This window comes from Lissotriton helveticus, chromosome 7, assembly GCF_964261635.1.
Source record: "Lissotriton helveticus chromosome 7, aLisHel1.1, whole genome shotgun sequence".
NCBI lineage: Eukaryota > Metazoa > Chordata > Amphibia > Caudata > Salamandridae > Lissotriton > Lissotriton helveticus.
The window spans coordinates 1,667,449,701-1,667,476,469 of record NC_136068.1 but is presented as its reverse complement, the minus strand read 5'-3'; the positions used below and the strand labels follow the sequence as shown (position 1 = coordinate 1,667,476,469).

Below are 26,769 nucleotides of genomic sequence, written 5' to 3'. Positions count from 1 at the left end.
CCCTCTACTCCATGTTAGCAATGCTGGTGATGCCACATGTACTTGTCATGCTCTGTTCTTGAAGGGAGTTGGTGCAGATTTTCTTTGCATGATATATGTGTGTCGCAGCGCATGTGAGTGAAGCTTGCTCAACTGTAAATGTGTATGTCATGCAACTTCCTTGGACTCCACTCTTCTTCAGGACAGTTGATGCATTTGACATTGTCACTGGTGCGTGTTTGTCCCTCGCCCACGCTGCGCCTGCGTAGTGTAACTAAAGTTCAGTGGTGTAGGAGACACTACATTTCTAGGGGGAGGGGGGGGCAAGGCAGCCTTGTGTACTTTCCATTGATCCTATTGAAAGCGCCGGCTGTCAGAGCCGCAAACTTTGATAAATGTATACAGTGGCATAGTTCTGAAGTGAAATAGCAACAAAGGAGAGTGTGCCATCACAGTGTGTAACTATGCTTTATTGTTAATTATATTCTATAAAGTAAATAGAAAATACGTGCAAAAACGTGAACCTTGCATTTTCATTCACCAAGTAAACTAGGTTTGAAGAGAAAAAAGGAAGAATAAACAAAAAATTCTTAGTAAAATTCATAAACCTTAAAATGCAATTGAACTAATCAGAAGCCATTCTTGTTGCTGCAGGTAGTTATAATAAAATCCTTAACTTCCGTTTGAAAAACCAACTATTTTCTTGCACCCTTCAGTGTGGAGAACAAATTATTTCTCTGCATGTCAAATGGTTACATCATCTCTTTATATATGTTGCATATGGAATAAATCAGTCTATTCTGGGACATAATTGACCGTAACCAAGTTTTCAGTTGGTGAAGAGCAATTCGCTTTCTTTCAGCCTCAAATAAGATACTGTAATAACTAAGATAAATTCTTGTAGCTTCTCCACCTATGTAAAGATGTTCTCTCTATTGGAAGCATTTTAACAAAGTAGGTCTGCAAATTCTGTCCCTGAATAGTACTTAAACATACATTTCCTGGTATTAAGCAATTGTGTCTTGTGTGTTTCTGTGAGCCCATTTTTGAGGTCTCAGTCCATACCACCCTTCTCTATAAAAGACCTCAGACTTTTTGAAAGATGAAGCTAAAATCTCCCATTCAATTTTAATGACTGTGACTACTGTATCATTCTGTAATGAAGAACCCATCCCTTTATTTCCTCGACTAAACCGTGAATTGCCCACTGTTGCTACTCTTGAAGAGATAGTTGTATAAAGGCTTATTGAATTGGATTTTAAGAGCGTCTTAGGCAATTTGCCACTAATAATAAATTGGACTTAGCCTTCTATGCAGTGTCACCCTTAAAGTTTTGCCTTCTACCCTACTGTTTTCCGATCCTGTTTTCAGGACTCTGTGCACTTTACTACTGCTAAACAATGCTAAAGTGCACTCTCCTTTATACATGCCAAAATTGCCTAACATCCAGTTGGCACATTAAATGTACCTATAAATCCCTAGTAAAGTGGTACTACATGTTATCAGGGCATGTAAATTAAAGGCTACTAGTGGGCCTTTTCTCCGATCCCCATGGAAGACTCCCTTCTAAAAAGGAGTCGCCTCAAATCAGGTTCTGCCTCGGATCCAGGTCCCACTTTTATTCTATCTCGCTGGGCAGAAACTATTAACCCGCTGGTGAATCAGCTGCTTAACACCTCCCTCTCTTCAGCTACTGTGACCAAAAAATGGAAACTGGCGAATACTGTACCGTTTCTAATAAAAACCCAGGCAGACTTCACTGATCTGGCCAATTGCATACCGATCTCTCTCCTTCCAGCTATTTCGAAAGTGTTGGAGAAATAAGGCCTACCAATAGCTATCTTCTCACCTAGAAAGCAATAACTTGCTATATGCTATCAATCGGGACTGTGCCCTAATTGCAGCACTGAGACAGCTCTGTTGGAGGTAGTTGATTCCATCAGACTCAGACTGGATGTTGGTAATAGGGCGCTGCTTGTTTTATTAGACGTATCAACTACATTCAACACGATCCCTTACCATATCCTACTAGCCCATATCAGCTAAATGGGAAATAGAGGGCAGGCCTGGAACTGGCACGCATCTTTTGAGGAGAGAGTACAAGAGGTGTGGTGCCACCTTTTTTCCGCCAACTCTCGTAAACTGAGGGTAGGAGTGCTATAGTGGCAGAATCATTAGGGGCCAAAATCCTATCATATGCTGATGAAACCCAACTGCTCTTCATTTTGAAGAATAGCGAGGCACTCCCAGGCGATAACATCTGCAATTAACACAACCTGGAGGCAAGGTGGCTCTCCCTAAATCAACTTAAATGTAATGCTGGGAAGGACGAGCTCCTCTACTTCGGTCTAGATGCCGAGGTATCTTGGCAGTCTTTCTGGCCATCCGATGCCTCCCAATCTCCCTCTCCGACTCAAAATCTTTCAGTGAAAAACGTGGACATTAAATTTGATGGACAACTGCTGTTTCGCTACTAAGTCAACTTAGTGGTGGGTACGTGTTTTGCCCTGCTTCGTTTGCTGCGAAAGTTCTTGTATCTCTTGTCCTTTATGGCTAGACAACAAGTGATCCAAGTCCCGATCACATCACGGTTGGACTACGCAGGCCTACCCAAATACCGGATTGATAGGCTGCAGCTGGTCCAGAATGCATCGGCTCGAACAATTTTCGGGCTACTCCATAACTCCCATGCCACATGTCTTTTTCAGTCTTCACTGGCTCCCAATGAGAAAAAGGATCATCTTTAAGATACTGCTGTGTATCCTGAAAGCTCTACACGGAACGGGTCCGGGCTAGCTACAAGATAGAATTAAGTTCTATACACCCCCAGAGAACGTTTGCTCTGTAAATCTTTGCCTTGCCAAAGTTCAACGGGTTAGGAAGGCAAGGTCAGGGGGCAGATCTTTCTCCTTCCTGGGCTCCTCACTGTGGAATAAACGTCTGTTGACACTCAGATGTATCAAGGCTACACCTGTGTTTCGGAAAGAACGTAAGACCTGGCTCTTTTCCAGTCCCTATGCCTACCCCATCTATTTCTCGCTAATCGCTATTTCTGCATTAGTGCCAGGGCACTCCTTGGAGTAATAGTCATGCTCTACAAATATTCTACATTCTACATAGACATAAGCCTGCAGCATTGTTGGCCCACCCACTCAAGGAGCCCTTAAAAACATGTCTCACACGTGCCACTTCTGCCTGTTGCGGATTTAAACGGTTATTTAGACCAGGAGAAATACACCTTTTACCATGACTAAAACTTCCTTTTTAATTTATATAAGTCACTCCTAGGATAGGCCCTAAAAAGCCCAAAGGGCAGGGTGCAGTGTATTACAAGATGGACAAGTGCTTTTAAGTTAATTTAACAAAGAGGTGCACCGAACCAAGCACATTTAGTCCATTGTGATTTCTTTACTTTCTTCCTTTATTTTGACATCGATACACGCTCATAAAAACAGCCAACGCGTTTCGTTCCTCACCAACACAAGCTCTTGGAAATTCACCAGGGCTTTAAAGGCAAAATACAAACATGCTATACCTGGATCGGGAATGAGGTATTCCTTGTAGCGGAGTGGTGCTCCAAATATCCCAAGTTTGCCACCTTATGTGGAAGTTTGCAAATAAGCCGTAGAGTTGAAGTTAAAGAATGATGTACTCCTTGTGGAGGAGAGGTGCTCCAAGTATTGAGGTTTACCACCTTGATATGCGGTCTGAAAACCTTCCTTCGAGATGCCTGGACGAGATCTCTTGGGATATTACAGTGCAATTGGGCCTACAGCATCCACAATACACTTTGTTAAGCACACAACTACCTGGAATGAGAAGAGCAGTTGGGCCTGGAGGGCTAGGCCTTTAAATAAAATCATTTATATCACCTGATGACAGATTATAATTATTTTCATTAAAGATTCTGTTCAAATAGTGTCTCATAAATGGAAGGCGCTAAGAAAAAAAACAAAATAACATTTCTATTTTGTCATAAATATTTATGTTACAGCTTCTTGGGACTCAAGGGTTACGAAAGTGCTATGGAAAGGCAAATATAATAATACAATGTAGCTGTGATGCTCATTTAGGTTTTAATGGAAACTTGCATAATCTCTCATTTGTAGTAGTTAACAGTGTGACAAGGTACTACTGCAGTGTATTTATCAATGGAGAAAAATATGCTGAAGGAGCCCTTTGTACCCGATTATCTGTCCCCACCAAGTCTTTAAGTGACAACTTGCAAGTCAGCTGAAGAAAGCGGGAGATTGCAAGGGGCACAAGAAGCAACTAAAAAATCAAAGCCTCTTCTACTTTTAAAAGGCCTTTGAATGACCTGTGAAGTACTAGAACCCAGCACACACATCAGGTAAGAATTCTCTGAGTCAATAAAGCAGCAGCAGCCGGGGTTACAGTACACGAGGGGGGTGGGAAAGGGGATCTGAAATCCTTTTATTGCAGTGCGCTTTGTCTGCTTGAATTTGGGGAAAAAAGACATGCTGAATTTCAGTCAGCAGTCCGTTCAAACTTAATTCGTTTTTCAGTTCCCATGCTTTTAGTAGACTGAAAAAAGAATGAAGTTTAAACAGGGACTGCCTCGCTGTCTCTTTTAAAGTTTCAGGGTCGTTTCTTTCCCCCAACGCTTGTCCCGTGTCCCCTCACCTCCAAAATCTGGGGGGATATAAATCCCCCACAGTTCCTACGCCTATGCTAAAGTTGAGCTTTGTTAATCAAAGAGAAATAAAAATAAAAAAACACTTACGCTGTACCAGCTCTGCATCTTCTGAAAGAAAAGAAAAAATTAACAAAATCAGAAAAATTGAGCATTAAATATAGTCATATTTCTGGCCATAACTCTTCCCTCCGGCCCTTTAACATCAGGCATCGACCAAGAACATGAAACAACAACAAACGTGAACACGCATTATGACAACCAGGATGTTAGAAGATAGACCAGCACACACCCAAGGGGAAGATTTGGGAAGAGTGGGGAGGGCCAGCACACACTCACAGCCAGGAGATGACCAGCACACACTCACAGCCAGGAGAGAAGTGGGGAGAGGACCAGCACACACTCACAGCCAGGAGAGAAGAGGGGAGAGGACCAGCACACACACACAGCCAGGAGAGAAGAGGGGAGAGGACCAGCACACACTCACAGCCAGGAGAGAAGAGGGGAGAGGACCAGCACACACTCACAGCCAGGAGAGAAGAGGGGAGAGGACCAGCACACACTCACAGCCAGGAGAGAAGAGGGGAGAGGACCAGCACACACTCACAGCCAGGAGAGAAGAGGGGAAGGGGACCAGCACACACTCACAGCCAGGAGAGAAGAGGGGAAAGGACAAGCACACACTCACAGCCATGAGAGAAGAGGGGAGAGGACCAGCACACACTCACAGCCAGGAGAGAAGAGGGGAGAGGACCAGCACACACTCACAGCCAGGAGAGAAGAGGGGAGAGGACCAGCACACACTCACAGCCAGGAGAGAAGAGGGGAGAGGACAAGCACATACTCACAGCCAGGAGAGAAGAGGGGAGAGGACCAGCACACACTCACAGCCAGGAGAGAAGAGGGGAGAGGACCAGCACACACTCACAGCCAGGAGAGAAGAGGGGAGAGGACCAGCACACACTCACAGCCAGGAGAGAAGAGGGGAGAGGACAAGCACATACTCACAGCCAGGAGAGAAGAGGGGAGAGGACCAGCACACACACACAGCCAGGAGAGAAGAGGGGAGAGGACCAGCACACACTCACAGCCAGGAGAGAAGAGGGGAGAGGACCAGCACACACTCACAGCCAGGAGAGAAGAGGGGAGAGGACCAGCACACACTCACAGCCAGGAGAGAAGAGGGGAGAGGACCAGCACACACTCACAGCCAGGAGAGAAGAGGGGAGAGGACCAGCACACACTCACAGCCAGGAGAGAAGAGGGGAGAGGACCAGCACACACTCACAGCCAGGAGAGAAGAGGGGAGAGGACCAGCACACACTCACAGCCAGGAGAGAAGAGGGGAGAGGACCAGCACACACTCACAGCCAGGAGAGAAGAGGGGAAGGGGACCAGCACACACTCACAGCCAGGAGAGAAGAGGGGAAAGGACAAGCACACACTCACAGCCATGAGAGAAGAGGGGAGAGGACCAGCACACACTCACAGCCAGGAGAGAAGAGGGGAGAGGACCAGCACACACTCACAGCCAGGAGAGAAGAGGGGAGAGGACCAGCACACACTCACAGCCAGGAGAGAAGAGGGGAGAGGACAAGCACATACTCACAGCCAGGAGAGAAGAGGGGAGAGGACCAGCACACACTCACAGCCAGGAGAGAAGAGGGGAGAGGACCAGCACACACTCACAGCCAGGAGAGAAGAGGGGAGAGGACCAGCACACACTCACAGCCAGGAGAGAAGAGGGGAGAGGACCAGCACACACTCACAGCCAGGAGAGAAGAGGGGAGAGGACCAGCACACACTCACAGCCAGGAGAGAAGAGGGGAGAGGACCAGCACACACTCACAGCCAGGAGAGAAGAGGGGAGAGGACCAGCACACACTCACAGCCAGGAGAGAAGAGGGGAAGGGGACCAGCACACACTCACAGCCAGGAGAGAAGAGGGGAAAGGACAAGCACACACTCACAGCCATGAGAGAAGAGGGGAGAGGACCAGCACACACTCACAGCCAGGAGAGAAGAGGGGAGAGGACCAGCACACACTCACAGCCAGGAGAGAAGAGGGGAGAGGACCAGCACACACTCACAGCCAGGAGAGAAGAGGGGAGAGGACAAGCACATACTCACAGCCAGGAGAGAAGAGGGGAGAGGACCAGCACACACTCACAGCCAGGAGAGAAGAGGGGAGAGGACCAGCACACACTCACAGCCAGGAGAGAAGAGGGGAGAGGACCAGCACACACTCACAGCCAGGAGAGAAGAGGGGAAAGGACAAGCACACACTCACAGCCAGGAGAGAAGAGGGGAAGGGGACCAGCACACACTCACAGCCAGGAGAGAAGAGGGGAAAGGACAAGCACACACTCACAGCCATGAGAGAAGAGGGGAGAGGACCAGCACACACTCACAGCCAGGAGAGAAGAGGGGAGAGGACCAGCACACACTCACAGCCAGGAGAGAAGAGGGGAGAGGACCAGCACACACTCACAGCCAGGAGAGAAGAGGGGAGAGGACAAGCACATACTCACAGCCAGGAGAGAAGAGGGGAGAGGACCAGCACACACTCACAGCCAGGAGAGGAGAGGGGAGAGGACAAGCACATACTCACAGCCAGGAGAGAAGATGGGAGAGGACCAGCACACACTCACAGCCAGGAGAGAAGAGGGGAGAGGACCAGCACACACTCACAGCCAGGAGAGAAGAGGGGAGAGGACCAGCACACACTCACAGCCAGGAGAGAAGAGGGGAGAGGACCAGCACACACTCACAGCCAGGAGAGAAGAGGGGAGAGGACAAGCACATACTCACAGCCAGGAGAGAAGAGGGGAGAGGACCAGCACACACTCACAGCCAGGAGAGAAGAGGGGAGAGGACCAGCACACACTCACAGCCAGGAGAGAAGAGGGGAGAGGACAAGCACATACGCACAGCCAGGAGAGAAGAGGGGAGAGGACCAGCACACACTCACAGCCAGGAGAGAAGAGGGGAGAGGACAAGCACACACTCACAGCCAGGAGAGAAGAGGGGAGAGGACCAGCACACACTCACAGCCAGGAGAGAAGAGGGGAGAGGACAAGCACATACTCACAGCCAGGAGAGAAGAGGGGAGAGGACCAGCACACACTCACAGCCAGGAGAGAAGAGGGGAGAGGACCAGCACACACTCACAGCCAGGAGAGAAGAGGGGAGAGGACAAGCACATACTCACAGCCAGGAGAGAAGGGGGGAAAGGACCAGCACACACACACAGCCAGGAGAGAAGAGGGGAAAGGACAAGCACACACTCACAGCCAGGAGAGAAGAGTCCCAGCATACACTCACAGCTAGGAGAAGGCCAGCACACACACATAGAACTAGGATGTGAGACGAGAGGAGAGGATCAGCACACACTCACAGCCAGGATACGAGAAGAGAGGAGAGGGCCAGCATATGCTCACAGCCAGGAGAGAAGTTTCGGTAGGATCAACACACACTTACAGCCAGGATGTGAAAGGAGAGGCGAGAACAAGCACATACTCACAGCCAGGAGAGAAAAGGACCAGCACACACTCACACACAGGATGAGAGAAGAGGACCAGCACACATTTATAGCCAGAAGAGGGCCAATGCATACTCATAGCCAGGAGATTAGAGGACTAGCACCAACTCACAGCCAGATTTAAGAGGACGACCAGCTGACAATCACAGCCAGGAGAGAGAGACCCGCAAACAAACACCAGAAGAGAACTATCACACACTCATAGCCAGAAGAAGACCAGCACACACTTATAGCCAGGAGAGAACAAGCACGCTCCTCTCGCAGCCAGGCAAGGACCAGCAGAAGAGACAAAAGGACCAGCACATATTCGCATCCAAGAGATGAGAGGACCAGCACACACTCAAAGCCACGCTAGGACCAGCACTGACTCGCAGCCATGAAAGCGGCCCAGCACACACTCAGAACCAGGGGGTGAAAGGAGAGGACCAGCACACTCTCACAGCCAGGAGAGACAAGGACCAGCACACAGTCTTAGCTAGGATGGGAGAAGAGAGAATACAACCAACACACACTCACAGCCAGGAGAGAAGAGGACCAGCACACACCCACAGACAGCATGTGAGTAGATGGAAAACGACCAGCACTCACTCACAGCCAGGATGAGTGAAGAGGACCCTCAGACATTCACAGCCAGGAGAGAACACCAGCACAAACACTCAGGCAGGTGAAGAGAGGGCCATCACACACGCTCAGCCAGGAGAGGACTATCACACAGGTACAGCCAGGAAAGGAGCAGCACATCCTTACAGACAGTATGTGAGAAGAGAGAAGACCAGCACAAACTTACAGCCCACAGAGAAGAGAGGAGAGGACCAGCACACACTCACAGCCAGGAGAGTACCAGCACACACTCACAACCAGGAGATGTAAGGAGGGAGAACCTATAACATTAGTCTACTTATCCCCCAAGCTCAGTCGCAGTGTTGAAACACAAAGTGTATTCCATCTGATAATCACTGCATGTCACTCCTGTATGACGACCTTTAATCTTAGAACTTACACCCTGCATTGCTCCCTCGCCTCTGGTATTAGCCAGGGGCTCTACTAAATATTATCTGCCATTTCATTCTAACAGCTTCCTAGCTTTTCGACTATCTTGAAGCTGTTATGACCTTCATCAAAAAAGTATCTTAACTTACCCTATCCTCTTCCTCCAGGGTGACCCCCATGAATACACAAAGGAGTGTCGGAAAGAGGGCCCAAGCCTATGGCAGCCAACTTGGCGCCTTTTGCGTAACAAATGTAATCCTATCACCATCAAAGCCGGCTGATTGTAAACAGGGTAAAGAACTTGGCGAGTACATTCTCAACACAATGTTTAACTAGGCTTTTGTGAGCGACGGTATTGCAGTGATAGTGCACTTAGTGGCAGAGCGATCTACACGGATTTAAGTAATTCACTCAGTATACTTTCACTGCAATACCGTCACTCACAAAAGCCTATCTAAACATTGTGTTGAGAATGTAATGTAATGTAACTTAATATTTGGATACAAACATTACATTTGCATATTTTGACATCTCCCCCATATGTTAAGATACTGGATACAAGAATTTCTTTTATGCTGGACTTACTTGACAAAACATGCGCTGTCTGTTGTGAGACATATGTGGGCTTACCAGAACATATATGGCTTGGATTATGATTCAGGGCTAAAAGAAGACTACAAAGCTGGCTTGGCTGTTTATAAAAACCTGATTATGGCAGAAAAAAGCAGCTATTTTACGAAAAAAATTAATGAGAAAAAATTCCAGCAAAGCGCTTTTTGCCACAGTAAAAAAACTAACAAAAATAGAAAACAATAGTACAGCAGCAACGACGTCGGACTTCTGCAATACTCTGGGCGAATTTTTTGTTACTAAAGTTTCATCAGTTTATGATTCTTTTAAAAAACGCAATATAGGTACATCTGCCCAGGTACCCTCAGAACCTTTTAAAGAATCTGTGACGATATCGCAGAGTCCACGGTTTCAATTCACACCACCCTCAGCAGATCAGATTCTGCAAGTGGTGAAGACCACCAGATCCGGAAGCCCTTTGGACCCTTGTCCTCCCAAGGTGATGCAGCTTTTCCCGGAACTGCTGAGTTTACAACTAGAGAAACTATTCACTCAAATATTAAAATCTGAGATTTTTCCAGAGGCTTGGAAAACCACCTCGGTGATGCCACTTTTAAAAAAAATCAAATTTAGATTCTGAAGAGCCGGGTAACTACAGACCCATTGCCAGGATACCCTTCGCCGCTAAAATTCTGGAAAAACTTTTGAACAAGCAGATGTCACAATTCCTCTCGGAGGGAAATTTACTAGACCATTCACAATCTGGTTTCAGAGAGGGACATGGGACAGAAACGACACTGCTAACGGCGGTGGAAGAACTCAGGAGTGTTCTGGATGACGGAGGGAAGGCCGCCTTGTCTCGGTTAGCCATGAGACACTCCTGACCCGTTTGGCAGAAGTCAGAGTTCATAGTTCAGCACGTGCTCTTCTGGCATCCTACCTGTGCAATAGAACTTTCTCAGTAGAGCTGGGGGAGGCAATATCCAAATCATTTAGATCACCATGTGGGGTGCCCCAGTGGTCTTCTTTAAGCCCTACACTCTTTAATCTGTATGTAGCCCCGTTAGCAGGAATCATAAGGGAAAGTGGCTTTACCCCAGTTTCCTATGCCGACGACACCCAGATAGTGGTGTCTATTAGTAAGGATGTTAAAGAGACTGCGGACAAATTCAGATCATGTATGACTCATGTCAGACAATGGATGCTAAATAACTGCTTGAAGTTAAACGGGGATAAAAGTGAAGTAATGGTGCTTGGGGCTGATCCAAACACCTGGTCCCCGGAGTGGTGGCCAGACAGCCTTGGTAACTGTCCGGCCCCAGTAGAAAAATTGAAAAATCTGGGTATGACTCTAGACATTAAACTCTCATTTGACGCTCAGGCCAGTAAACTGGCTTCATCAGTCTGGTACATTCTGAAAATGATTAGAAAACTGCTGCCCTATATTCCAGCTGATGCCCGGAAAACGGTGGGGACTGCCCTGGCCTTGTCTAGGATAGATTATGGACATGCCTTGTACGCGGGAGCCAAGGTCCAAATTATAGCAAAATTACAACGTTTGCAGAATGCAGCCGCATGGCTGGTGCTGGACATTCCCAAATATGAGCCAATTGCCCATAAATTAAAAACCCTTCATTGGCTCCCCATCGCCAAAAGAGTTCAGTTCAAATCGCTATGCCTGGCTTATAAGGCGCTTCACGGATTTGGCTCGCAGTTCTTAAAATCCCATCTGAAACTGTACGAACCCATCAGGCCTCTTAGATCTAGCCAAGCAAAACTAATCCGGGTGCCGAAACATTGAAGGGCCAGATGGGGAGGGAGAAGTTTCCTACTACACACAGCAAAGGTATGGAATCTCCTCCCAATCTCCATTAAAGACAGTCCATCCCTGCTCTCTTTTAGAAAATCAGTGAAAACTTGGCTCTTCACTGCCTGCTAGACTTTGTATTGCTGGCCTGTAAGTCTCTTACTGTCATAAGCGCCAAGACGCCCATGGGCATTCGCGCGCTCTACAAAATGATAAATCAAATAAATTTAAATCAAATCAAATCATTGGATCCTGCCCATTGCTTACCATTGATGGGCTTTCGGTAAGTCATGTGTCTGATTCCCCCACGTTGCTTCCTACCAGCCGCACCCTCCTTGTTGCCTCCACCCATTTTAAAATAAAATAAAAAAAAATAAAAGAATACTTTGATTCAACTTTTTATTTTATTTACCATTCCAACTAATAAAAGAAAAGCCTTCATGTAATGCTTTAGGCTCACCCATGAGTGGTGCGTGCAACTACAAAATGAGGCGACCACTACTTTCTTTTTTTACATTTTCTTTTTTAGCCAGGCTGCACAGCAAAGCTACAAATCATTGGTAAACTCAATAGGTCTCAAATGTGAAAGGTACTGCCTTTGCCGAAGCTTGTATTAAAACAACTATTGTGCTGTCTTATGGGTGTGATCCACATAACATACACCACCAGCAGTGCTAAATTTGTGCTGGTGGTTGCAGGTAGTATGCACTGACACTCATTTCTGGATACTGAGAAGTCAGACATGGACCCAAAGCAAGAAAGGGGCTGGCAGAAACAGGAGAAAGAGGAAAAGAAATAGGAAAACACTTTAATTGTTTATTTTGCAATTAATTAGTTACTTTTTCAAATTTTGACCCGACCAGGTATAAGATATATATGCTAAATGTCATCTGCGTTTTAGAAATATTCATTTTGTTCACGACAAGTAAGTTGAACTCAGCAGCAGCGACCCAAAGGTATGGACTACAGTTTCCTTTTCCCGCTATCGATATGGTGATAACATTGGCCTTTACTAGTCCTACACTTTTGTAGAGTACGGCTACATACATCTTTCTTGAGTCTTCGAGCACCACTCTGTTCCACACTGAAGATTCTTACATAGAGAAAGTATGAGTTGTGCCTTTGTCCAGGTATACACAAGCTCTTGGCAAACAGCCATAGGTAAGACCAAATTCAAGAGCTATTTTGAGCTGTAACCAGTGACTCTGAGTCTCTAGCGTACAGCCAGCAACAAATGTAACTAAAGTTTTTGGGTAGCAGGCTAGGGGAATGGAAGTGCATGTCATCATGGGTCAGCATGCAGAGAAATCTACCATCTTTCACAACCAAGAAGTGTCATTATGGATACACGTCAGCGATGTTAGACACATACAAGTTGCCAGTACTTCGTTTACCCCTTTCAGAGGGCCACGGTTCCCTCAGGGGCTACTGGGCCCAAACGTGGATATTGAGGCATTTTACTCCTGATGTTCCTGGGCCTGACCTATTATGGATCCTGCTCAATTGAGACGAGTACCACTTCCGCACTTGACTCTCAGCGGGTGCCCTCTGAGCTGCTTGGTGAAGTCAGGCTGCCCGCGGCCCATGCAGCAGTGCAGGCGCGCTCTCCTGAGCAGCGCCGCCGGAGTTCTCTCAGTTGTCGTAGCAGCTCCCAGCTTGCAAAGACGTGGTCTGTTGCCTTTACACAAGTTGGAAATAAAAATGTATAGAAAGCCAACAGCAAGAAATACGGTTTTACATGCTTGCAATTTCCATCATAACTATGTAAAAATGGCATACCCTTTAGGGAACATTTGAGGGTGGTGAGAAATAGCGACAAAACAGAATAAGATTGGGTCAGGACAATTTGGTATAAAGATTCGAAGAGAGAGGGTACTCAGCTGAAATAATAGCACAGGCTGAGTCATAAGCAAATCAAGAAAAATAAATCAAACAAAGTTTGGTTTATGAGAAACCTGTCCCAGGTTTAAGAGACTAAAATGGGGAGGCAGTTGTTTTACCACCGAAGCCCCTGCCCTGTGGAACAGTCCACCAATAAACATCAAGGCAGCTCCAACGTTGTTGGGCTTCAGGAAGCTAATAAAAACCTGCCTTTTCAATTCTTAGGTGCATAGCTATTCTTAGCACCTAGGGCCAGATGTATGAAGCTCAAATGGGTTCGCAAACGTCGAAATTTCGGCGTTTGCAAACTCATTTGAGCAAAATGGTATATATGCAGCAAATTTCAGTGCAAAATAAGGAATCGCAAATTTGCGATTCCTTATTTTGCGATTGCATTTAAGGAATCGCAAAATTTGCGATTTCTTAAATGCAATGTATGATGCAAAAAAATTGCTAATTGTCCCTAAGGAATCGCACATTACCACAACTTCAAATTTCAAATTTCAAATTTCTTGAAAAATGCCAATTTTAGCATTTTTCAAAGTGCCATGTATGCACATACATGCCCCTAGGGCATGTATGTGCACCACATGTGCACCCATGCTTATTTCATGGGTGCAACAGGGTGTCCTTTGGACACCCCTGCACCCTTGAAATTATTCTCAATTTGCGATTAGCAAATTGCGAATCGCAAATTGAGAATCATTTCACATTCATTCCTATGGGCCTCCTGGCCCATAGAAATGAATGGGAAATTATTCCTTAATTGCAATTAGCAATTTGCTAATCGCAATTAAGGAATTTTAAGAAATTGCTAAAAAACTAGCGAATTTCTACATACATACCATTTTGCAATTCTCAAATAGCGATTCCTTAAAAATCGCTAATTGAGAATCGCAAAAGTGTATCTTGATACATCTGGCCCCTAATTCCTTCACATGACTGCCATTCAAACAGGGCCAAGACACCTATGGGTATTCTCGCTTTAGAAACATTTTAACATTTTTTTACATTTTAACAATGCAAAAGAAGAAGCAGGGTTTTAAGTTTAGGCTGGTTACCACTTCCTGTAAGACGGAGGAGGACACAATCAGGAACAGACTACGAAAGTACTGACATTAGGTAATGAATGATTCAACACTTGAAAACCTTGGTCCAAAGAAAACTGGGGTCACTTTTAGGAGAGTAAAATCAGTGAGACACCGGGAGGGGAAATGCAGCCATGAAATGTCATGTTAACAGAATTTGTTACAGAAGAGCGTGGGATTTAGAAAATGTAGCAAATGCAAAGCCTACAATTAAGGGACTAGTAAGAGTTTTTTCCCCATTTGATAAAAAGACAAATAAGATCAGAGTCCTTCCACGGTTATCGTATGTAGGACGCAGAACTCTATAATTACATAAGAGGGTGCCACAACATGCAAGAGCCTTCAGTAATAAATACACAACGTATCCTGTGGCCAGGCACATGGCAATGCAATGTGTTGAGCAAATAAGTGATTGATCCAGTCTCCAGAAACATTAGGGTACAAGACAGAACAAAAATTGAGGATAGTGGAGTCTCGCTACATATTTGAACTTAACACTAAAATACCAAATGCACTGTTTGCAGAAGATTTGCTTGCACAGTTTTAAGGCTAGTAAAGGTTTTAAACTGTATTTCTTAAGCACAAGGAGTGAGAAACATATAATGGAGAGAGATATCATAGAACAATAGAATGAGAGAGCACTTTTCAAAATCAGGGATGCATACATTAATGATTTTTTTTGACTATTGGAAACAACACGTTCTAAATATATCAATCAGCAAAAGTTACAGATATTCTTAAGACTGCCTTTTGGCACAATAAAGATAAGCCCAAATATAAGAGGTGGTATTATAGGACAGGTTAGGGACATGTGTCCAATACTTAAATTGATATTTATGAACTTAGTCTTCTATTCGGAAAATACTGTTGAATATTGCTGGTCGGGAGACTGGATATGTGCTGTTACCAAGAGCGTGTTTTCTAAGTCTATAATAATGTATGCAATCAAGATATATACAATCACGATATATTTCTACACTAAAGTATAAATGAAATTGAAAAGTGCTCTGATAAACGTATGATAAACATGATTATGAGGCGAGTTTATATATGACATGATTAATTAATTTACATTAGTAAGAAATGGTTTTAGTTACTAACAATTTGCATGATGATGAAAAGATAACTAGCGTGCTATGAGTGTGTTTTCATGAGGTTCACAAGGTGAGTTATAATATGGAAAAAATGGGAAATAGATAAGTTTCTTTAGGAATGTATGTTAGTAATGAATTATTTTTAAAGAGAGGCACTTTTTGCACATTGTGAAAATAATAACAGTAGTGCTCTTATAAGCATGCTGTCTATGTTTATAAGTTGACTTGCACATGTGCACTTTAAATATTCTCCACAAGAGCTCCTTTGTGTGAAAAAGGCTGTGGAAACAGCCAAAACATGTCACGGCAGACTGTGTAAATAAAAGAGCTGAATGCAACTTGCGGTGTCGGCACCTTTTGTGAAACGTGTCAGGAGGATTTGTATGTGTTGGGAGGAGTGGGCTGGCTCCTACGCAGCAGACACCCCTCTTCAATCGGAAGCACAGTGGTGGCTCAGACGCAGCTAAGATTGTACCATTACAAGTACACAAGCATCCAGTAAACACATTCAGCTTGCACGTACAGTTCAGCACTGAAGCTTTTCTATAGTGTACCAGGGTGTGCTATTTGCAAACAAGCACACACTGCACCCTTCATATGTTGCGCTTCATGCAAGTACACCTACACCCATCGCATGCTACCCTTGTGCACGCATGCACAGCACGACATCACGTTATGTATTTGCAGGCATACATGCACTCAGCATGTGCACCAATCCCACATGTCCTCCACAGTACTGTTCGATATCTGTACTGTACCCTTCCCAGGCACACATACATTCAGCGCAGTCACTACTCAAGTGCTGTGTGGCACTTCGCATTTACCTGGTGTAGGCCAAGGGTGGGTTAATCAGACAGCAGCTGAACTTTTACAATGGCGAGTGAGCCTGCCGGCCTCACTCCAGTGACACAGGGTATAAAGGACCTGTCACTACTACTGAGCACTACACGATATGCTGACACCACCACACTTGGCCTGCTTAACACCTGGTGTAGGCCTCCACTAGAAGGGTAGTGCTTTAAGTGCTCTCCCAGTCCAATAAGACCACAATCCATAAGACAGGCTATCTCATGTTGCACACGTATGATTTGTGTTTGCCCATGAAAATCAGCATTAGGAATCCAGACAAGAATTATGACAAGAGTTATGCTTTTCAGAAACTTAAAACGATAGAGACTCTCTGTGAGAGCCATGCATAGCAATTTTATTGCACGCAACAGCTTTTTAAGTGAGAATGTTAATTAATTTCCCTTTAGTTAAAAATTATTTATAAAGAGAAAAGGACAATGTAGTCATTGAAAGGTGTACACGCAGTCGCGCACACACAGGAGGTTTGTAGACTGGAACGCATGCTCTACCAGTTTAAAATATAGGACAACAGTGTCCCCTAGTGGAAAAGACCATCACTGAACTTGAGCGGTTTTTAAAAGAGAGCAAGTGGAAAGTGCATGGAGAAACCCAGTAGCCAAGCCTACAAAACCGGTCTATAAACCAATCAAGGCCCATCCACCGTTTCATTGATTTCAACTCGGTAGCTTGTAATCCTATCTGAGATAAAGCATTAGTTTATTGAACCTGTGCATTGGTTTGTGTCTCTTACATGTTAGGAACATGGTCTCACATGCTAGCTGCATCCAAGTGCAAATCTCTGCACAGAAAGCGCTACAGAGCTTGAGCCTTGACCATGAAAGGTAAGTGGACCTGGCAGTGATGCAAGCCTGCAGGGAAGAGCGTCTAATCAGCCCTCCAGAGGTCAGGCAAGTTAGAAAGAAGTGGCTATTCCACACTTCAGAGAGAGACCAATCCCTTGTGCTCTGCTGCAGCATCAGTGTTCCACAGAGGAAAGGACACAGTCGACCCTCTATCGTAGCTCCCTAGGAGGGAAGGACTTCTACCTGAGGCACTGGTCTGTAGGAGACTCCGATTCAATGTGGGTCTCAAAGAAAGTGGAAATGGGCAATACAATCGGACAAGTCACCCTGCTCTCATTGGTTTCTGTGGTTATAGTTTCATTGCTTTCTGTGGTTTATTTTTAAAGTTTTCTATTATCGCGAACATGGCCCATGAGGGTATCAGAGCGCTTTACAAATGATCAGAAAGAAGAGACATATAAAGCAAACAGCAGCATAATCAACACCAATACAGGATGTGTTAAATCCCCGTTGAGAGAGGGACCACCTCAACGACAAATCAAAAAGGATATTTTAACAGGCAAGTAATATGGGTGTAGTCGATGTGCCATGTCAGGCCCGTGGAGTGTAGAGTTCCTGAGTTCTAGTGTGTTCATCAGTAGTACTTTAACTTCCTTCTTGAAAGATGCAGTTGAGGTTGTATTCTGGGTCGGTTCCCAGTATAGCCAGACTACTCAGTATCATTTCACTCGTGCTTTCCATGCTCTGTGGCTCCTGGATGTCAAGACTGGCAGTCACCCCAGGGGCCATGTAGCATTCTCTTTGCAGATAAGCGCCTAGACCGACTCGCCCATGAGAGACAGTTAGTTCCTGTTCAGCTCCTCTGGGAGAGTATTTGGTACTGTTTGCCTGAAGAACGTAGGGTATTTTGTATTTGTAGTTAGACTTATAAGGTGCACAGCTACCCACATGGGGTCTCCCGGCGCCACTTGAGGTGGCACTAAAAGCCCAACAACTATCACTGAGGGAAGAGCCAAGTTTTGAGATCTCTTCGAAATTTCATCCAAGATGGTTCGAATTTCAGCGCGACAAGAAGGGAGTTCCACAGTTTAGGAGCCAGACAAGAGAAGGAGCGTCTGCCCATTCTAGTCAGTTTAAAACGTGGAATCCGAAAATTCCCTAGGGATGAAGATCTTAGGAGGCGAGGTGGAGAGTATTGTTGGACCAGAGACTGGAGGTACGCCGGAGCAGACCCCTGCTTGATCTTGTGCATGAAGCAGAGGGCCTTAAATTTAACTCAGCTTTCAATACGAAGCCAGTGTAAGTCTTTTAGATAAGGGGAAATAGAGGATGTAAATGTAAATGTAAATGTAGTATACTTGTAAAGCGCACAGCTGCCCCAGCAACGGGGCGTCCCGGCGCTGTATAACTCTGGGGAACCCGTCCTGGCTTTCCCTGTGGGATGGTCCCTTGCTGGGAGTCCCCAAGGTGGAGCCAGGCATCCCCGGAATTGGTGGGGCCGTTGTGGAGATTAGGCAAGCTAATGCCCAGAGTTGCCGAGTGGAACCCCTGATTAGAGTAAGCACCGAAGCGAGAATTATCAAGTCCGCTGACCAAGGTCCATGACCCTGCCGCGTCGGGAATTGAACCCTGGTCCCGGGCTGACTTCTGCTCTCAGGCCTGCTGCCTCTAACCAGTGAGCCACACTACTCCACCTCCAGGGGACATTACAAAGAAGGCGTGCGGCTGAGTTTTGGACAAGCTGGGGTTTCCTCTGGATTTCCACGGTAGCTCCAAGGTAAAGCACTTTACCGTAGTCCAGGCGAGAGGTGACCAAAGCCTGGACTACAGTGCGCCTTGTCGAGTCTGGGAGCATCCAGAGGATTTTCCGGAGCCACTCTAAGATGGAGAAACAGGTGGCTGCCACTCTAACCACTTGGTGCCGCATAGAGAGTGAATCGTCCAAAACAAAGTCAAGGTTTCGCACCTGCGCAACAGGCAGGGGTAGCGGGCCCATTTCCGGAGGCCAATGTTGGGGGCCCCAGAGATGTTTATGCTTGCCCAAGATGACCACCTCCATCTTATCGGTAGGGTACCCGGAGGGGACAGCATATTATTACAATTAGGTGTGATGACTCCATCTGCACAACCTTCATCTGGGAAGCAGGGCGTATGTGGGCTCGTCGACTCAGTGTGTTTTGCTGTGCACCCTTTCCCTGTCACGACAGCCTTCCCTGCTTTCTACAGCAGGTCATTCTGAGGCTGCAAGAAACTTCACTTTTACCACTACTGCGATCCCAGGTTAATTTGTTACTTTTGCTGCGTGCTATCCAGAGGACTGCAGCATTCGCAACTACTGCGCTTTGTGTTCTTCCGGTATTCACACCCGCCGCAGACGTCCATGTGGTAACGTACCTGCACCACCAGGTGGCCGCCATCTTGCTCACCAATCCGTCATTACCCCACAGGCGGCCAGGCTGTCACCTCTCACCAGGCTGGGCCCACGGCTGATGCAATATCACCAGAGACTACTGTGCATCCAATCACCTACCCCATCTGACTCTACATACCCGAAGCGAAGGACCGGTTGAAACTCGTCCTTTGAGGGCTCAGCTTCCACTCCAAGTCCCAGACCATAGCTGCCAAGGTTTGAGATTGCTATGTGTGACATTTTCATAATGTCACTGTAATTATGAGTGACATTTCAACGACTAGGAGTGACTATGTGTGACACTTAGAGGAACACTTTCTCAGGAGTAAAACCATGTAATGAGGTGCATGGATAGAGAAATATCAGAAATTTTACACGAGAAGTTCTAATAATATCTTGCAACTGGAGCAAGCCCCATGAAATGAAAGGTTACACTTGCTTTATAATGCACTCTGTCTGCAGTTTTTGTGGCAGGCTAGCTTATACTGTGTGCAATACAATTTTAAAACAATTTGTATTTTCATGTGCTTACAGTCGCAGACTGGCTCCTCGTAGCACTATAATATAGAAGAAACTAGCTCTACCGAGCCAAGAGGGACAAACTTCTGTTCCTCTGTGGTCCCAGCTGCACGGAGCAGGAAATTGCCAGACAACATTTATCGCACTTACAACATAAATACAATTCGTCCTGTGCGTGAACGAATAAACTCCCGGGCAGGCTCAGTCTGAAATGAATGATGCACACTAACTGGCATTGCTGCCATGTATTGATAAGGAAATGCGGCAGAGATCAACTGAACGGGACAGTACAGAGCCTGTAGACTCACCTGCCGGCTGCCAGTAAACAAGTGCTTCTGTATGCACCAGTATGAGCGCTTCACCACTTCGACTTGGTTTTGTCTTGGGACTGAGCGCTTCGGTTGGCTGGGCAGGGACCGCGGGGGCACGAGGTGCAACAGCAGGCCTCAGTTGAAGAGTGTGCCTGAGCAGAGATTCCGCCGGAGCTAAGCAGCATGTCTTCGCTCCGAGAAGTGCTGTATTATGGCTGGTAATGGCACTTGACTTCTATTATTGCATGCGGTTAGCCCGGCAGCCATCCGTGCCAGCCAGAGAGTCCACAGCACCTACCCCCCTAACTAAAACAATACAACTGCAACACTGAAATTAGTTTCTGTAGGTGCCACAAGTAGAGGCCCAGGTGATTTAAAGGGCTCTCTCTGGCGTTGTTCAGTGTCCTCCTCAGCAGCAGCAATTAAATAATTCCACCTGTCGGATGGTCCGGTTGCTGGATAATTTCCATTTTGGATTTAGGAAGAGCTGCCTGTAACACTGCATTGCGAGCAGCCAAGGAGCTTGAATTTACGCATGTAGGGCACGCGTCGCGGGCGTCAGGACGTCACGTCACATGGCCTATCAAAGTCTGTGGCTGACTAACAAAAGACTCTCGAAAGTGAAAGTATGCCGCGCTGCTGCACGCCCGACAATTCAATACAGTTGATACACTGTAGCAAGCCGGCAACTCAGAGCCCAGCCCCCATGAAGTCTCCCAAGCAGCGCGGGCTGCCTGCCTGTGCCACTGATAGTGACAGTAGTGTTTTATAATAACAGCGCTTGATAGGCACAGGCCCTTATATGAGTGACTTCGCATTCCATTGCGGTGATGCGGACCACCTCACTGAAATGTGTTAGCATCATGCGTGATACTTGGCAGGGATGCCAGACATTTGGATCAGAGGGCACTCCTGGTTAGGACGGGGCCTTCTTGGCCTTAAAGTGAAACTGTATGTCGTTAATACTTCTTCTAACATTACTTTAATTCCCAGCGATAGTGAACACAGCAGTGTTTTCTTACTGTTCATGGTATGTACTGACTATCTGCTGATCCATACGTGTGGCTTGTGGTACTGTGTATTTCCACAATTGTGTACATCTGTTGTTAAATGCAGGTTCCCTGCAAGATCCAGATTTCAGACTCCTGCTCAGTAGAAGTTTTGAAACCCAACATAGAATCCAACAACAAGGGTGAGGGCACAAAAACCCTCACCCGAAGGCCCTTATTACCCCTATTCCCTTCACTGTCCACAGCTCACGTCGTCTACCCTCACTTGGACTTACCCCGCCACCGAGAACGCAAGCTGGATTTATTGTAAAGTACAAACTTTTCTACAATGCACTAAACTCGTCCTTCAGATCCATTAAAAATGTGTCTCTAGAGGTTGAGAGGTTTGCTTGCTGTCGCTTCAAATTGTGAACGAGTGGTCCAAGAGCGAGCTGTGTAGTGACTCCATCTTAGGTGTAAAATCTTTTACCAGTCCCAATGGTCCTTCAAGTACTGGCACGTGCAGACGCATCAAGACCAGGAAGCAACAAGCCAAACGATGGCTTAAAGGCCAAGACGGACAAAGTGGTCACCCAGCCTGGGATCCTTGGCAGAGGGTGGGCCGGGGCGCCTAAGTAAGGTCGGAGGTGCGGACGTGACAACTGTGTTCACCCTCATGGCTCATTGCTGTCCGCAGAGTTAAGTCCACGGATACTCATCTTAGAGCAGAAAGCAGAAATATTCCTGGAAAGAAAACATGCAGGGGTTTACTGCACGGCTAGTCACAGAGAAAAAACCTAGAGTCTAAAGCAGAAAGAGGCGGTAGGTCACCAGAGTTCCTTGCAAGTGTCATTCATGATTAAAATAGAAGACCTTTCAAGTGATAGTGAGCACTGTATGTGCTGCAGATGTGCTGACACTGGTTGATTGCACAGACACTGACCCTTGCACCTCAGCCAGTGTCTCGCATCAGCACCAAAGTGCTCTGTGGAACTGTTGACTATGTGATCACTTCAGTCCTCAGATATCTAAGGTATGTGGTCGAGTGAGTTTGCTGTGTTCTATCAAACTAGGGGACCTTCGGGCTGATACTTGCTGCCGCTCTTTACTGAATAGTGCAAGTCTGATCAAATCACTCTGTTCTCTATGTTCTCGTGTCTATGTCATTATATCTTGTGGGGTTATCTGCCTTAGTGTTTTATCCAACTCCGGACTCGTGGTCTCTGCTGTGGGCTGAGGACAGCAAACCAGCGTGCAGTCCCAAGTGCTCTGCTGAAACGGTGCATCTTTCTTCCCTTACTCCTGCAGGCCTGGCCTCACTTCATGTCTGGGCACTGAGGTGTCACTGAGTGGAAACTGCAAAATTAATAACACCTGGCCCGTGTAGAATAATGTCAATATTCAACTGGAGCAACTCACGATTCTTTGGGGGCAATCACAGAAAGTGGGGAGCAGAATATTTAATGCTTATAGTTTAAAGCATTAACTAGTCTAGCAGCTTATATGCTGCACTACCCTCTTGCAGATGTGGGGTAAAAACCATGCCTCATTTACATGAATGTGACTTAACAGTTAATTTGGAAAATGTGATCAACCTCCAACCACACAACAGCAATTTGGGCCAGAAAAGATGACATAGGAAATCATATTTAAGATAATTAGCTGCCTTGCATCAGAATTAAATATGGATAATGAACCTGAGGCTGTGAAACATTAATTAGCTGTGCACAATTTTGGCTGAAAAACAAACACCATTTACACTCTAGCGCAAGAGGAAAGTTTCAGCCACACTCTTAATGACCTGGTCTAAGCCACCTTTCATGTCAACAATCAATGCACAGGAGAGGAGGGGGAGGTGTGCCCCACACTGGTGTCTGACTGAGCTAGTGAGGAGCACTGCAGTCACTTAGCACTTTCAACAAAGGTGTCACTCCGAACTCTGTTTCATGATCCAAGAGAAACTGTGGGAAGGTGGTGGAATGACTTTGAAGTCCACGAGGCTGAGCTGGTTTGTGGAAAGCAGAGTTTGGGGTTCAAGGGGAAACTCCACTGTACACTGGCATCCCGAGTCATGTTAGAATGTACCCCGGGAGTGGTTCTTGAATGATTATGCTTCAAATAGGCATATTCTCATGGCAGGAACTCGATCACATAGTTATAAAAGTGAGAGCTTAAAGTGGGGGGATTTTTTTAGGAATTCAATCATGACCACCTGCCTATCAATTGCATCTTAGGTCCTCTTTTAAGCACCAAAGCAAGTCCCCCTGGAATGTCAGAAAAGGACTAGGTACTGAAAAACAAGGATTCCCTGCCTGCTGCAAGCTGACTTTATGCCGCCACTGGTATGCCCACTGACTTGAAACTCTTCTACTAGGACCTGACTCCGTAAGAGGAAAGTCTGTTTCCTCACTTGAGCCCATGAAGACAGTTATACCTTAATCATGCTTTCAAACATCTGGATGCTGAGGAGCCAAAGTGCTGGAACCAGAGAAAGTGATGAGCAGCGTTAAAAGGCAGCAAGAAGATTGGATTCAGTAACCAGGCTTGAAACAATGAACTAGATATGAACTGTTCTACTTGTTCTGAACTTTCCAGTCTGCCAATCTTTAACTTCTTCAACATCAACCCAGAGGCGCATTTCACACTGTTCAATGTGCTTTGAACTGCAGCCTTGTGAAGCTCCTGGTCCTTTACACACTTTGTAGCAGGTGCAACCTGGGCACACCATAAGTGGTCATCACAGAATTCCACCCGCTTAAACTACAGCTGTTTGGACTCTTCTTGTCAGATACCTCAATGCCTTCACGGTCTGCTCAGGTTGACCGATCAACTGTTGGCTTAAACCCCATCTGAGGACAATGCATCATATACCGGCCTCTATGGGTGCAGTTTTCTATCTAGAGCTCCAACCTGCTTACAGTTCTGCTCTTGGTTACACTGAACCATAATAATCTAGATTAAGTGTGGCCTGATGCATAAGACTCCTGTTTTACACCACTGGAACTGAATCGACGTGAGAATTCTTGCGTGTCGGGCGTCAATACCTCCACAGCAGGTAAACCCACACCACGTTTGACCACTTTCCCACTCGCTCATCAGTCAGATTTGGTCCCTTGCTCCCCTGGGTTACAAATGTATTGTTATCGTTGGAGAAGGTCTGACTTTCCACATCAACATTGGACTATTTTTGCGGATATGTAATTGTGAGCATTGTTTTCCCTTCATACCTTTGGAGCATCACTATCAATTTCCTGTATTTGAGCTTTTGGCCTTTTTTTTCACTTAAATTTGTCATGGATGTAAGTTATTTATTTCAATAACTGGCGCCTGCTTGTTTGCTCTTTTACAGGTACGCCACAATCTTTGTCCCGGAGCATTGTGGGTTTCAGGGAAAGATCACCAGTCACCTCGAAACCAAAAGCTTTCCTTCAAAGAATAACAACTTGTAATGCCCAAACCCAACACTAGAGGGCAAGAGTGTGCAAAGCATGTAATCTAGAGCGTCACATACAGAGTACCAGTCAATCTCTGATGGCGCACAGTGATATAGGTTAGTACTCGGAGTTATAAGGTAATGTGCATTGAAATCATCATCTTTTCCGATCAGGAGAATGAAGATGCAGCCTGCAGTCAGTTTTAGTGAAAAAGTGCCACATTTCTATTTTGTTTAGAAAACCCTACAGGAAAGGGAAAAAGGATGAAAGTGAATAAATGTACTACACAAATACTAATTAAGGGGCGTGATGGTTAGCTCATAAAAACCTAAAACCTCCAAAGTTGGCTGGTATGGTTAGAACGTGACAGTGAGTCAATTATAATTTTATTAGTGACCATCCTGGATCAACTTTAGATGTTGTAGGTTTTCTTTTCATTTTTATGATTAAGTACCGTAACATATGTTTTTTTTCAGTGAATTGCTGGGGTATTCTAATGATACATGGTCTATTTTTTTCACTTTATGTGTTTTATGGGCCATAAATCTTTATGAAAACTAGCTGAACAAGCCACGGCCTCTCCTGATAAGTCCTCCGAGTCACAAACCAGAATCACTTATTCTTAAAAAGTGATCAATTGGTGGCTTTTTTTTTTTAAATCAGGAAAAAATAGCATTTTCCATACTACTGCGTTATGTCTCCACATGCTTCCTCGGCATGGCTGGGCATTTGTTTGCCTTGCCCTCATAGTGCCACGCTATTTTCCCGTCACAAGAATAGTGTACCTTGATCCTGGTTTGAGGATCACATAATGGTCACTTGAGAAAAAAATGGATCTTTTCAGCCAATCAGATCAATCAATCAATACGTATTTGTACAGCGCTGCTTTTTACCCCTCAGGTCATCCAGGTGCTAGGTTGCTGGGCTCATTCGACAAGCCAGGTTTTGATTCTCTTCCTGGATTCCGCCACTGAGGGTGATGTCCGGAGGTGGAGGGGAAAACTGTTCCAGGACTTGGCAGTGAGGTAGGAGAAGGAATGGCCTCCACTGGGACTTCCGTGGATGCATGGCATCTGTGCAAGAGGGTTGAGTGAAGGTCTCTGAAGGGTTGTGGAAGGCCAGGCGGTGGTTGGTGTATGCTGGTCCTTGGTCGTGGAGGGCTTTGTAGGCGTGTGTCAAAGTCTTGAATTGGCATCTTTTACGGACAGGGAGCCAGTGAAGGTTTTTGAGGTGGGGGAATTGTGGGTGTATTTGGTCAGGTTGAAGATGAGTCTGGCCGCTGAGTTCACCAGGTGTTGTTCCAAGGGGAGGCATTCTTCTTGCATTTGTGATAGTTGGTTTTCATAGTGGTGGGGTCTGCTGAGAGCAGAAGGATGAGCTGGGTGTTGTCGGTGTAGGATATGATGTGGAGATCCTGGATTCTGACAATGTGGGCTAGAGGGGTCATGTAGGTGTGGTGTTGAAGAGCGTGGGGCTGAGGCATGAACCTTGAGAAATGCTGCAGATGGTGCTCTTTGGTTCCGAGGTGAAGGAAGGTAGGCAGATTCGATGACTGTGTGGTGGGATACAATGTCGATTGCTGCGGACAGGTCGAGAAGGATCTGGGCAGCCGATTCACCCCTATCAAGGAGGAGGCAGATGTCATCAGTGGCGGCAATCAGGACGGTCTCGATTCTGTGGTTGGCACGGAAACTGGATTGTGCGGCATGGAGCAGGTTGTTTCTCTCCAAGTGTTCGGTGAGCTGCTGGTTGATGGCCTTCACAAGGACTTTGGCGGGGTAAGGGAGCCACAATATGGGGTGGTAGTTCTGGAGTTCACTGGGGTCGTTGAAGTGTTTCTTGAGGAGAGG

At 46.1% G+C, this 26,769-nt stretch overlaps 1 protein-coding gene across 1 annotated transcript in view; it reads right to left on the bottom strand.

Moving 5' to 3' along the window:
- Window positions 1-26,769, bottom strand: part of GRAMD1A (GRAM domain containing 1A) — a 336,050-nt gene that overhangs the window by 143,065 nt on the left and 166,216 nt on the right. Inside the window, exon 3 of the mRNA XM_078655362.1 lies at window positions 4,724-4,744. Coding sequence (XP_078511488.1) covers window positions 4,724-4,744 — 21 coding nt within the window. The remainder of the gene's footprint in view (window positions 1-4,723; window positions 4,745-26,769) is intronic.